Below are 14,459 nucleotides of genomic sequence, written 5' to 3' on the forward strand. Positions count from 1 at the left end.
AATATAATGTACAGACTGCACTATGCACATAGATTATTAGCTAGTGCAAGTAAACTCAAAATATAATGTGCACACTGCACTATGTACATAGATTATTAGCTAGTGCAAGTAAACTCAAAATATAATGTGCACACTGCACTATGCACATAGATTATTAGCTAGTGCAAGTAAACTCAAAATACAATGTGCACACTGCACTATGCACATAGATTATTAGCTAGTGCAAGTAAACTCAAAATATAATGTGCACACTGCACTATGCACATAGATTATTAGCTAGTGCAAGTAAACTCAAAATATAATGTGCACACTGCACTATGCACAGATTATTAGCTAGTGCAAGTAAACTCAAAATATAATGTGCACACTGCACTATGCACATAGATTATTAGCTAGTGCAAGTAAACTCAAAATATAATGTACAGACTGCACTATGCACATAGATTATTAGCTAGTGCAAGTAAACTCAAAATATAATGTGCACACTGCACTATGCACATAGATTATTAGCTAGTGCAAGTAAACTCAAAATGTAATGTGCACACTGCACTATGCACATAGATTATTAGCTAGTGCAAGTAAACTCAAAATACAATGTGCACACTGCACTATGCACATAGATTATTAGCTAGTGCAAGTAAACTCAAAATATAATGTGCACACTGCACTATGCACATAGATTATTAGCTAGTGCAAGTAAACTCAAAATATAATGTGCACACTGCACTATGCACATAGATTATTAGCTAGTGCAAGTAAACTCAAAATATAATGTACAGACTGCACTATGCACATAGATTATTAGCTAGTGCAAGTAAACTCAAAATATAATGTACAGACTGCACTATGCACATAGATTATTAGCTAGTGCAAGTAAACTCAAAATATAATGTACAGACTGCACTATGCACATAGATTATTAGCTAGTGCAAGTAAACTCAAAATATAATGTACAGACTGCACTATGCACATAGATTATTAGCTAGTGCAAGTAAACTCAAAATATAATGTACAGACTGCACTATGCACATAGATTATTAGCTAGTGCAAGTAAACTCAAAATGTAATGTGCACGCTGCACTATGCACATAGATTATTAGCTAGTGCAAGTAAACTCAAAATACAATGTGCACACTGCACTATGTACATAGATTATTAGCTAGTGCAAGTAAACTCAAAATATAATGTGCACACTGTACTATGCACATAGATTATTAGCTAGTGCAAGTAAACTCAAAATACAATGTGCACACTGCACTATGTACATAGATTATTAGCTAGTGCAAGTAAACTCAAAATATAATGTGCACACTGTGCATGTAGAAATTAACACATTTTCTCATTATATTCACTAAGCCTAAATTAAGTTCAACCAACATTGTAAGACAACTAAAAAAAAGAAAATTGTTTCGTGATCGTATCAATCGAGAACCTGTAAATTTTATTTAAACTTTAAAAGTGGTGCATTTCACAACAAGTTAGTGGCAGGTAAATTTCAAATTCAACATGCACACTATTCATGCAGGGAAAAAATTCAATCTCTGCTTTACCATTTATATGTCTGTATTTCCAGTAAACCAGCTTCCAGTGTTAAAAGCTGATGCGTTGAAGTATATGATAACATTTCGTAACCAACTGTCAGCCGATTTATTGACGCTGTCCATCCCTCATCTCATCCAGTTACTAACTGCGCAAAGTGTGGTTGTACATACGTACTCCGCATATACGATAGAAAGAATATTTACGACAAAGTCACCGACTGGGGGTCCTGTGTAAGTAAAAAATTCAATCAATTTTTCAACCAGTAAATGTTCAATTAGGGGTGCATCATTCTACCATATAGTATCAGATAATAGTGAAATTATACAATACTGACTGAATACTATGTCTTCGTCTATTTATCATATTTTTTTTTCTCATCTTTAGCATCAACGTTGAAAATTTAAAACCTTATGTTGAGTCACTGATCACTAATCTATTTAATGCGTTGAATATGCCTGGATCTCATGAAAACGAATACATTATGAAAGGTGAGATTATATGAGATTATATGAGGTGTACAAAGTACTGTAAAATACTTTATTTTCGTTTGGAATTAATTTTCGCTATTTTCGCTGAAGGAACGAATGATGAATAAAATCCAGCGAATATACTTTTCTTCCTATATTTTACATTCAACTCGTCAAAAATCAGTGAAAATAAATTCCATACAAAACGCCCAAAAAGTCTTTTCAGCGAAAATTAATTCCAGCTAAAATAGTGTCCTACAGTATTTTTTTTCAGTTAGTAGATGAAATTATCCTTCTTTTTAAATTCTGAAGAGAGGTTTTCATAAAACCACATTCATCAAAATTCTTGTCATGTGTGGTAATTTTCTTTCAAATACAATAATAATATTTGATTTGTGAACAAGTTTTAATTCTCCCTTGCAAAGTGCACAACTATAAAACAATGTTATTTGATTTATACTATAATAATGTTAGTCTTGACAGAATAGATTTACAAGTAGTGTAATCGATGCTTTGTGCCAGGCAAGACAATTTTATTGTCTTCACCACTGGAGTTAGGGGTAGTGAAAGAAATGCATGAATTTGAAAGTTCTGTGGCGTTATCTTTTTTACTATCCATTTATCAATGATGTATAGTTATAATCTGGCCAACCTAAAGAAGTTGTATGAAAATTACTACGTGGCATCATTGTAACAGTCGGCCAGTTGTTAGTTGATATCTTAGCTTTGTTACATGTATTTGTTAGTATGTTTCCTACTGTATAACTTTCTATTTCTGTTTACAGCTATAATGCGCAGTTTTTCAATGTTACAAGAAGCTATTGTACCATACATACCACCTTTACTTGGTAAACTTACAGAGAAACTGATGATTGTCAGTAAGGTAAGTTATTCAATTTCTTTATAACTAAAATTAATTCAGGTTGTCTACATGAAAATATAGTTATCCAATAAAATATTGATTTTTGGAAACAGGCCAGGACTTGTACTGTAAAATCTGTATAGGAAACCGTGGCTTCTATTACAATGGTAGAATGCAACAGAGGGGATGCAGCTTCTATTAGAGCACCTACACATATGAGAAATGATGAATTTTTGGTTCTCAATTATTCAAAAAGAATGGGTGCGACTTCTATTAGGGATGTGGCTTCTAATGCAGATTTTACGATATCTTTTTACCACTAGTTTGCTCTTTTCATCACAAATTCACAAAATAGTCCTGTTTATAGTCTGCATTTCCCTTCAAAAGATTGCAACAAAAATAGCCAATTATTTTGAGTAAAAACTGAAAATTGACTCAAATTTTGTCTGTTTGCTCCAAAATTAGGGTTCATTTCCAGAAATGTTGAAGAATATAATAAAAAAGTGTGTAAAAAATTGAATGAAAAGTCTTGTGGTGAAAAGTTGATGTAATTATCAATGTACGTGTGACAGTCTTGATATTCTATTTTCAGAATCCCAGCAAACCACATTTTAATCACTACTTATTTGAGTGTATTAGTTTATCTGTCAAGATCTGTTGTAAAGCAAACCATGCTGCTGTTAGTGAGTTTGAAAAGGCGTTATTTCCACCGTTTCAAGAGATTCTACAGGCTGATGTTCAAGGTAGTAACAGATTTACATAAAACTTATACAGCATGTATCGAAAAAAGCTTTGACACTAGAGGGTGCTAGAGTACTTATGGCAAAGGTGTGTTTCTGATTAAGAATCGTATGATTATATTACAGAATTTATGCCGTATGTTTTTCAAATCATGTCAATGATGTTAGAAATGCACAGTGATGTACCAGAAGCGTACATGGCATTGTTTCCACATCTACTTGTACCAGTATTATGGGAGAGGTTTGGTAACATACCGGCGTTGGTTCGACTATTACAGGCCTTTATTGAGAAAGGAGCCGATACGATTGCTGCAGCTGACAAAGTGGTGAGTGTGATGGGCTACTTTTTTTTTGATAAGTGTCACATGCTATGGTCACGTGGGGAAGAGGCAAGTGTAGCTCGACGAGCCTCCAGTCAACCAGAGTGATGCAAATAATCGACAAAAACAAACAAGAGTTACGTATATGCGAGAATAGAGCATACTCATTTATTGAAGTTCGATACAATATATATATATGCAATATCAGAGAGACGTATTGTTTGCATCTACAGAACATCAATTATAATAATATATTCAACAATTAATTACATAATAAGCGCTATTTACAAAAATACAAATACACTGTGGTCGTTAACGTAAAATGGTGGGCATAAATGTCATTTGCTGTACGTAAATTACTTAACTACAGTCGGTTCATTGTTCACACTGGAAACGAAGTAGGTTGTAAAACTTCTTAGCGAAGACTTGGTATTGTAGAGGCGGCATACACTAGTCAATGTGGCTATAATTTTCGGGTAGTTTAATCAACCAATTCACAACCTTTTCCGTTGGCGCATTCGTAGAGCCGGTGCACAAAGCCAGTTAACTTTCTGACAGGCAGAAGGCAAAGCCACAAAATCATCTTGAAACAGGTGCAATCAATCACCACGAAATGCACGACCACATGTAACAGTCAAACCACGGCCAAACCGTCCAGCTGCCTTTCAACGCAACATCTACCACAGTACTGAACTTCAAACCACATGACTGCTCTATTTACGGTATACTCAGAGAACTCCCTAAGTGTCATTGAATGTGCAAATCAGACGAACTTAAGAAAGATCAATGACTAGTGAATAAATTTGTATAAACACAAAAATACATTTCTACAAGATCAAATATTGAAATATTGTCACATAAGTCTCAAACAAATGGGGGTTCCAAATATTTTGACTTTGTCCAGTCCAGTTGCGTTAAATATGTAAAACGTTTTATAAAAGAAACCTCAAAAACTGTATTCTTCAAAAAAAAAAATGGTTGCCTCAATATTATAAATGCTTTTATATTGGGGCCAATTTTTTTCCTATTTCTACCTTTTCCTAATCACTGGATTCATGAGAAAGAATGATTTTTGATGAGCAGCAGTAACGTTCAAACAGCAGTAAACTTGTTTTATCCGAGCCAAAATAAATCGCTTTTAAATCACATATGTAAAAGAGCGAGTATATGGTTGTGCCTTGTGTACTTGTGGATTGAATTTTGTACAACTTTAGGTTTGGAAATATGATCAAGCCAGTTTGTGTTCTGTAAATAAGATGACAGGTTATGGAATTTTACCTAACTTGTTTTTCATTTGTGGTTCCTCGAGGATCATTTGCAAAAAAAAAACAAAAACATCCCATGTTCCTGTCGTTCGTTTACTGTGGTTTCAGTTTTAATGGCAGTGTTCTGAATGTCTACAAAATGAAAATGAAATATCTCATTCATTGTTATAGCCTGGTTTATTGGGAGTGTTTCAGAAGTTAATAGCATCCAAGTCCAATGATCATGAAGGATTCTATTTGATTAGCAGTCTTATCGAACATATGAAAATGTAAGTATACCATAGCAATTAACACCAATCACATCTGTAACTAAGTGTTTTTATTAACAACCTACAGCAACTGTATCTTGCTGAAAATTTACAGTAGTCTAAAAAGTAAAATTGGCAAATTGTATTGCCAGTCTGCTGAAAAAGTTATCATTCTAAAATGCTACTTGTTGCTGTATGCCAGTTGGGGGATTTTTTTTTTCTTTTTTTAAGTATTTTCTGTCCAGCTGCCTCTCCAAACGTTTTAAATCTTGGATGCTACTCAGATTTTATACTGCTGATTAAACTAGAACTGAACCCAGAACCTTTCTAGTGCTACCCAAACATGCTAACTATTGTACCATCACCCTGGTCCAGTTGTACATTTTTAGTTAGAAAGGGAGCTTAACTAAACAGATTTTTTGGATTAATCATAGTTAATCATGATTGGGTGTTAGATATTATGGTGCACTATGATCATAACCTGCTGTCATATTGTTTGAACTGACTGAAAGAAAACCAAAAACACTAATAGAATATATTGCCCAATTATCATGCCTATCAGTATGTCCCTTAATCCAATAATTTTACCTGCTAAAATTTTAAAATCGTATATTTTTTTTATTTTTTTAATAATTTTGAGCTAAATCATCATAATTTCCCATTTGTGAATAAAGGTCTTGATCAGGTCTCGACTTTGGTATTCAACGTATTTAACTCTAATGATTATTTTGTTTACAGAGATATTCTTCAGCAGTATATGAAACAGATATTTCTGGTGTTATTCCAACGTTTACAGAGTTCAAAAACAACAAAATTTGTCAAACGTAAGTTGACGATCTACGAGTGCCCAATCGTGATAATCTAACCATGCAATTTCGAAACAGATCTGAGTGGAAGCTAACCTTAGAAATCAGTTGAAATATGGTATGGTTTTAAAATATGGCGTCAGTCTTTGGCAAGGCAGAAATCTGGGGTCACTGCGAAGCTACTTATAATATTGTGTTTGATTGGCTATCTAACCCTAACTGTCAAACCAATCACAGAACAGCTTGTTTTTTGAAAGTTTTCTTTGACATATCAAATTCTGCCTTGTATATGTGCTTCAATTCAACTGGAATCTGAAGATTTATTATTTTGTATTCATTGTTGTGCCTGCAAAAAGTTCAATAAATTTGTTTCATAGTAAAGAATCTGAAATAGTGAATCCTGTGTAATAGTGACCTTCAAATGAAGACCCAACAGCCAATAGTGACAACATGTGGGTACTTGCCACCAGTTTGGTCAAATATACCTGTATATAAAGACTTAAATGATGGAAGTTAATTTTATGTTTACTGCCCGGTAGGTCTCCTACATTAATATTTTCAAATTAAGACAAACCAAAATATTTATTTTTTCTTCATCATTGAATGTCTGTTAACAAATTGACCCTTAAACTGAGAAATTATTATTTCTGTATTCACAAATTACATAAATCAATATCCACCCCTCGTCTACAAAGGACTTTAACATTTTCACCGGCACACTTTTTCAGCCAAATTTGTCTGCACTTTTTAGCTCCGCTGTCAACTTTGTCATATGAGTGATTGTCTGTCGTCGTCCGTGTCAATGGTTTACTTTTTCGACTTCTTCTTGAAAACTACAAGCCTGAATGATTTGATACTTGTTGTATATGTATCTTGGGTAGACCTCTCTCAGATTTGTTCATTTCATGATCATATCTTCAATTCTCTAATTTTGGTGAATATTTTTGTCATTTTTGGTAAAAAGTGATATTTTTGACTTTTTGTTAAAAACCGCTAGTCCAATTGCTTTTATAGTACATGTATAGGTACTACATGTTGACCTCTCTCAGATTTGTTCATTTCATGATGATATCTTTAATTCTCTAATTTTAGTGAATATTTTTGTAATTTTTGGTAAAAAGTGATATTTTCGACATGTGGACTTCTTTCAGATTTGTCTCGTTGCTTTTTATATATATATATTGTTCATTTTCTAATATCTTCAGTTCTTTAATTGTAATGTGCATTGCTAACAGCGGAGCTATCTCAGCCGACAGGCTGCTTGTTTTCATATTGCTAAACAAATTTGGAAATGAACTCCAAGTTTGGAGCAAGCAGACAAAATTTGAGTTAATTTTCAGTTTTTACTCAAAAATTTTGACCATTTTTGGAAAGTGCAGGCTTATAAACAGGAATATTTTGTGAATTTGTGATGAAAAGAGGGAAGTGGTGGCTACTATACACCTGTTTGACTGCAATCTTCATTGCTATATTTTCTTTTTAAATTTTTCTACAGATCTATTAGTGTTTTTTTCACTCTATGCATACAAATATGGTGGTGTAGCATTGGTGGAAATGATAGAAAGCATACAAACTAAGTAAGTGATGATTATTACCTTATATGGTCTGCTGCAGACAGAAAACTTATTTGCATAATCTTCTACTCAACTGAGTAGGTGCAAGTACCAATGTGCATCAATTGTTCAAGGATTAATAACGTATTGTTTTCTGCCATTTTTTTGCACTGACGTTTTGATGAGTTGAATTTGAAATATAGGAAAAAAAGGAACTAAAGAAAATAAAGTATACTACTTCACCTTCTCAATTTATAACTGATTATTGAAATGACGATTGACTGTTTTAATTTGTTTCTAGAATGTTTGGTATGGTCTTAGAAAGACTGTATTTGGCAGATGTACGAAAGGTATCAGGTGGAACTGAGAGGAAGATATGTGCAGTTGGTATGACAAAGTTATTAACAGAATGTCCGGTTATAATCAATGGAGAATATGCAAAACTATGGTTAGTATTTGGAAAGTAATATGGAGTGCGTTTGTCAGTGGGAGGGGCTGTCAGTAACTGGTGTGGTATTCTGATTATTTGAATTTAACAAATTTGCTAGTAAGCTTCGTTCATTCTCTTCTATGCCATTGATACTAACATCATAAGATGCACATCTGATGTGTAACTGCTTAGCATCTGTAAGATTACGAGTTCCTGTGGCAAGCCTGTAAGCAAAATGTCCTATTCTGATCGTCGAATGAATGAATGAAAGAAATAAACCTGGCAGCATTCAGTCCTGTTTTGTATTTTTTATACCAACTCTACTTAATGTTGAAGTTCATTTTCACAGCAAACTTCAACTGTCAACTTTATTTTCTGTAATACAGGCCTAAACTGTTGGAAGAACTTGTTGATTTATTTGAATTGCCTGAGGATGAGACCGTACCCGATGATGAACATTTCATAGAGATTGAAGACACTCCAGGATATCAAGCTGCATTCTCACAGTTAGTGTTCGCAGGCAAGAGAGAACACGACCCATTCAATGGTACCATACCTAATGCTAAAATAAACTTAGCACAGAGTCTACAGAAACTGTCTGCATCACAGCCTGGAAAGGTAAGTACAGAAAATTATTTTCCACACTAGCCTAGAATCTATGTGGCATTCCATTTTCTATATGCCACTCTACTGGGCATGTGTATGTGCGTGCTGCCAACCGTATTTGTTACGAAAATACAACAGGAATACGATGATACGAAAACGCATCAAATAAGTATGAACCTATGACTGTATTCTCTTTTTGAAGGATGTGGTGGCCCTGAAAAGGGCTGTTTGTTTGCTGCGAGTGTTAGCTCAGTTAGTTACAGTGTGGGAATCGAACGGGATTGATCGGTCCTATATTTTTTCTAGCACAGTGCAACACCATTCAATACGAGTATTGCACTCGTCAATCTCTAGTCGACTTCGGTTGCGATGGGATCGCCCGACTTTTCGGGTTAATGACGCAATGGCTTGGCGTCAAATGCTATAAAATGTTTCCAAACGCGATCACTGACTCGCGGTATTCAAAATCAAATTGTGACTAGTTAATGAATTATGCACATACAGCAAATGTACTGGACGCTATTTTGGCAGTACTGTAGATGAATTGTAACAAATGAGGTATTCAGATTCAATGATTCTCTTGCATCAGTTGATCTGGGATGGTGTTCTTTGATCTGATAGGCCAAATCGAAATGATGGATGATGCAAACGTGTTCAAATTACCATAGCTCATTTAAATATGTTAATGTTATTGAACGCAACACGGAAGAGATTTGACGATGTAGTATAATCTTTTGGCTTGGATTTTGATGGGAAAACAGCATGAGTTTTTTAAAATAAAAATATTAGTTGTTTTCAAAAGATAAACTGAGCATTTGGAGAATAATTCAACATTATTTACAGCGATAGCTGCTCATTGTCGAGATGAAGCATTTCACGCTAGTCAGTAAACATCATACTCTTGAATAGGCCTCAATGAGTTCTGTAAAATCTAAATTTGACTTTCTTTGAGGTGTCAAGAAAGATTAAAATAACACCTTAAAAAACTGACGAAAAATCAGGTCTTTATATACATGTAGGTAAAAATATGAATTTTGGATTGAAAATACAAATTTAATCGGTGCTGAGTACTAATTCTGATTTTCCAAGATTGGCAGCTCTGTGTATATGTATGTGAGTGTCTTCAAAACCCATTTTTCCACTGACCTTTATTTCTTTATTTATTTTATTTTCAGTTACAACCTCTTATCAGTCACAATCTACGAGCAGAGGCAACTCAGGTATTACAATGTTATCTGCAGGCTGCCAATGTCACACTGTCATAAAGGGGAACTTCTATAGTGTAGTACATGGAGAAGATTTTGAAGCATGATGCGTCTACTACCATTACGTATTCAAATATGATGAGCTAGTTCGGTAAAAAATAAACTGGTTGTCTCCTTATAATGCTTCTTTCTAATTTTTGTTAATGAATGTTTTGATAAATATCACATTGAGACAACATAATTTTTTTTCTCCATTATACATTACGAGTGTCTGTGTGTTCGATGGCTTACCGGTAGTTCAGATTGTATAATCACGAGACAACCAGGCTTATTTGTACCTTGCCCACCTGTTCCCCTAAATGAAATACTGGTTTTTACCACACATTATCCCCTAATGGAATATTGTTTTGTATGATTGCCATTAGACTTCCCAAATGGAAAAGTACCTCATTACTCTGCTTATAAAATTTACAGTCAAACCTCTACATAAAGACTACCAAAACAATAACATATGAGCAACCTGTGTAATAAAGACCACATGTCTAATGTGACCACCCTTTTAGCAATATTTATGCAAATTTGGAGACCAAAACAGTAATTAGCATTTTGTTTGAAAAAACAATTTTTAATATCCTCAAGTCAAAATTATTTGATTTTGATCAACCTGAATTTGTTTTTATTGGAAAAACACCATCTCATTATTTTCGGAACTATTATGTAAAATGTAAAATATTCCAACTTCCATATTAAAGACCACCTTTAATGGATGGTTGCTATATATAGTTTTGACTGTATGTTTTGGAATCAGTCTTAGGTACTTTGTGTCAGAATGTGTGCGACTATAAACATGCCTTGGATAATTTCACTCATACATATACTGGACTGAATTATGTGCCATTTTGCATACGACTTATTTAGTTTAGGAGCACTGCCATTTTAAAAATTAGTAACGAGATGACTAGATCTTTGTGAATGTCTGACAGTAATTAAGATTTCTTCTGAAGATAACATGGAAATAATGTAATCAGATAATTTGTTTCATTTGTAATCGTTTTCTGCTTGAAATATATTTACAAATATAATTACTTGCATTTTAGATCTAAATATCAGCTTTTTTTAGCCAAGCGTGTCATTCTAAATAATAATTCACACTGTGTAGTACATGGGGAGCATGGTTTAAAGCAGGAGGGTCATCACCTGCACACACACAGGAATTGAGTCCCAAGCGACGATAACAACATACGCTAAAAATGCAAAGGCTCATGGGTAGACGCTTGTTTGTAAACAATGACACACTATGGCCATCTGACGCATGCGCAGGTGACAACCCCTCAGCTTTAAATTTAAAGTTGAAGTGAAATTCAAACATGTTGTATGTACGCAATGCATTTTGTGTAACATTGCCTGGGATTGGTGGAAAGATTAAAAAATACAAGTACGCATAGATAATAGTATTTTGTCTTCCATGGTTCCGGGTAAGCTCAGCTGTAGTACATATGAGCCAACCAACCAACAAGTGCATAGATCCTATACTAAGTCATGTTAATGTAATAACCGTGATAAAGATGTTACATCTATTGACATGGCTGTTGAATCAAGGATACATTACCATGAGTATTTACACAACAAACCAAGCAGACTTTGTTGCTCCATTACAGGCATAGCTTCATGTCAATATAGTAGTAAAAGTTTCTACATGTCCATTTCAAATGTTGTATTAGCCCTGTGTGCCATCTAACTTTACCAATTTTGTAGAGATCCCGAGTCAAAATGAAATCACCAATATCAAGTTGTTAGCTTTCTTGACTAGTCGAGAGATCAAAAAAAAAAAAGATTGTGTCCCATGATTTCCTTAATTTGTATGCTCATTTTGTTCATAAACAATAAATTTCATTTTTCAAAATTTTTTTCTAGATCATTAAACCAGTTTTCAAATTTTCCGAAACACTAGGGAATTGGCACAATTCAGTTGTCATGAAAAAAAATGTGCATCTCTGTGAGATGCCAACTTGGAGGGCACACTGTCTTCCCAAAACATTCAATTGATACTGCTTACAATTCAACAGCTGGGAGCTAGCTGAATTAGGATAATGTTTTTTTCTTCAATCCTTTGTGCAGAAAGTCATCTTTCACAAAATAAATCAGAATTTTTGTTCCTAGATTTTCCAAACAAATTTGCTAAGACCTTAAGCAAATGGGGAAATTGTTTAAAATAAATGTGGCGTTCAAAGATTCTTAGCCAATCAGTTTATGTACAAGTTTTGTTGTCATTATAGATGTGCTGAGCTTGTAGTATATTCTTATCCATCAGAACTAAAGGCTAAATAGTGGGTGTTTTGTGCGATGCTCAACATGGTGCAGAGTTGCTTGAGATTCTTCAATTAAAGTTTGAACATTATGTTCACTTTGTAGTGGTAGATTACAGTATGTATTGCAGGTTCAGGTGTTTTACATGGTGTATCTTGATGCTGTGAAAACAACATGGAAATCAATCTATCAAAATAGATTGCTATTTATACAGTATGTTGATAAAGTGATACACTGCTTGATATATTGTATGTACCATACGGTAATCTTGTTAATTGGACTCTTCTATTAGTAATATCACCAGTTTTTGCTTATACAGTACTGTAAAGGGGGTAATTATTCACTGGGTTTTAATTTAGCTTATTTCGCTGACTGGAAAATGCGCTAAATTAAAACCCAGTGAATATGTAAAATTTAGCATGGAACACATTATCTAAATGACGAAACCGTGAATTTAAAACCCACTGAATATGCCTGAAATGGTAAATCAGTGAAATTTAAACCCAGTGAAAATTAGTCATTTTACAGTAATTTATTTTCTTTAGTCTTGGCCGTGTCAGATGCTACAATCCACCTTGAGAGAAAATAAAACATGTGCAAGTACATATTTTGTAGTCTTTCATCCTTATCTCCAGAAATTCTTATTTATTAACGATCTAATGTAATGGAAGTATTATGGTATATATTATTTTGTAGATCTCTGGTCATGTAATCACCCTGAATTGCCTTTATGCTACTTGAATATAATGAAAAAAAAATAGTATAACAAAAGGTGCCTGGGTAAGGTTTCTTGGCTGCACCTGAATAAGAATTAGTGAACAAGCAAGCCTGTTGCCTAATTGAAATTAAACCATAACAAAGTAGATTTTGATGCACTTTTCTGACTAGTACTTTCGTTTTTGAAACAATTCTGTACTTATTCGGTTCAATTTGATGGTTGTCAATGTCTGATACAATGTAATTCCTAAATTCACTCCAGTTTTAATGAGCCTGTTAGGAGCTTATTAGCATAACAGCAAATGCAAGCTTTGTATTAGATGTGCTTTACTATTACTATATATGGCTGAAAGGATTGTTTAAATACATATTTAGTAGATTGTCTTTAATATGCAAACTGAACTCTTATTTTATATATTGGAATAAATAGAAATGTGCATATTCATTCTGTTTCTCCGCCTTGATATTATACTGTGAAATGCACCTTCTGTGAATAAAAATGCCCAAAATTAAGACTTGTGCAAATAGTTGCCTAGATCTTATTGAAAATAAGAGCCACAAAACCTGTTTTTACACCTCAAATAGTCTGTGTTCTATTCTCTCGTAATGTTTATGCTGTTGGTCTTCGTAGGAAAAAATGGAACACTAAAAAATCAAAATTCTACAAAAGAAAAGTGAATGTTGGCTTATATTTCAAAGTGAACATATTTAGTACAGTTAAGGTAGAGATGCAGGTTCGTGGGCACTTGGGAGTGAATTTTTATTTTTGCTTTTTATTTTCCAGTCTTGGCTATAGTCTTGTAGACTACAAAATTTTGTAGAAATGTGAATAGTGGAACATACTCAAAAGACTATTTTAAAATATAGATAACAGGTGCAAACATTCTCTTTTGAATGCTTAGCAAGATTTAGCAAGGCTGTACATAAATAATAAAAAAGAAACATGGTAGAAAAAAGTAATGACTGGATCTCCATATTATGCACTATATTTAACTTTTTACAAAATGATAATATATTTAAATTTGGAATTGTTACAGCCATTTTAATTATGAGCATTTGCAAACTTCTTACTGAGTGAATTGTTATGCAAATTTGAGCTGCTGCCCTGCAAAATTGACAACTGGTAAACAGTTTTCAAGACGGCACTTTCTTCATAGTAAACCAATTTTGACAGAAAACAGAAGCATGGTTTAGAAGCTATTTTTTTTTAAATCACTTTTGACCAAAAAAGCAATTTTTGTGCATATTTCAAACTACAGTGTCCATAACAAAAAAATACTAACAAAATTTTAAAATTCATACAATAAGCTTTCCGAAAATATATAGTTTTGTGGACATGGGAGGTCATCTTGGTTTCCTAGTTAACTAATCAAAATACCTGTCATGTAAAC

At 33.6% G+C, this 14,459-nt stretch overlaps 1 protein-coding gene across 1 annotated transcript in view; it reads left to right on the forward strand.

Moving 5' to 3' along the window:
* LOC102809003 (exportin-2-like) overlaps positions 1 to 13,513 on the forward strand; it is a 39,170-nt gene extending 25,657 nt beyond the window's left edge. The window contains exons 15-25 of the mRNA XM_085493250.1: positions 1,574 to 1,772; positions 1,927 to 2,030; positions 2,795 to 2,892; positions 3,464 to 3,614; positions 3,738 to 3,937; positions 5,368 to 5,465; positions 6,183 to 6,268; positions 7,746 to 7,827; positions 8,105 to 8,251; positions 8,620 to 8,851; positions 10,015 to 13,513. Coding sequence (XP_085349376.1) covers positions 1,574 to 1,772; positions 1,927 to 2,030; positions 2,795 to 2,892; positions 3,464 to 3,614; positions 3,738 to 3,937; positions 5,368 to 5,465; positions 6,183 to 6,268; positions 7,746 to 7,827; positions 8,105 to 8,251; positions 8,620 to 8,851; positions 10,015 to 10,104 — 1,487 coding nt within the window. The 3' untranslated portion in view covers positions 10,105 to 13,513. The remainder of the gene's footprint in view (positions 1 to 1,573; positions 1,773 to 1,926; positions 2,031 to 2,794; positions 2,893 to 3,463; positions 3,615 to 3,737; positions 3,938 to 5,367; positions 5,466 to 6,182; positions 6,269 to 7,745; positions 7,828 to 8,104; positions 8,252 to 8,619; positions 8,852 to 10,014) is intronic.
* The last annotated feature ends 946 nt before the right edge of the window (positions 13,514 to 14,459 follow it).

The sequence above is a fragment of the Saccoglossus kowalevskii genome, chromosome 18, assembly GCF_978046115.1.
Source record: "Saccoglossus kowalevskii chromosome 18, keSacKowa6.1, whole genome shotgun sequence".
Lineage (NCBI taxonomy): Eukaryota > Metazoa > Hemichordata > Enteropneusta > Harrimaniidae > Saccoglossus > Saccoglossus kowalevskii.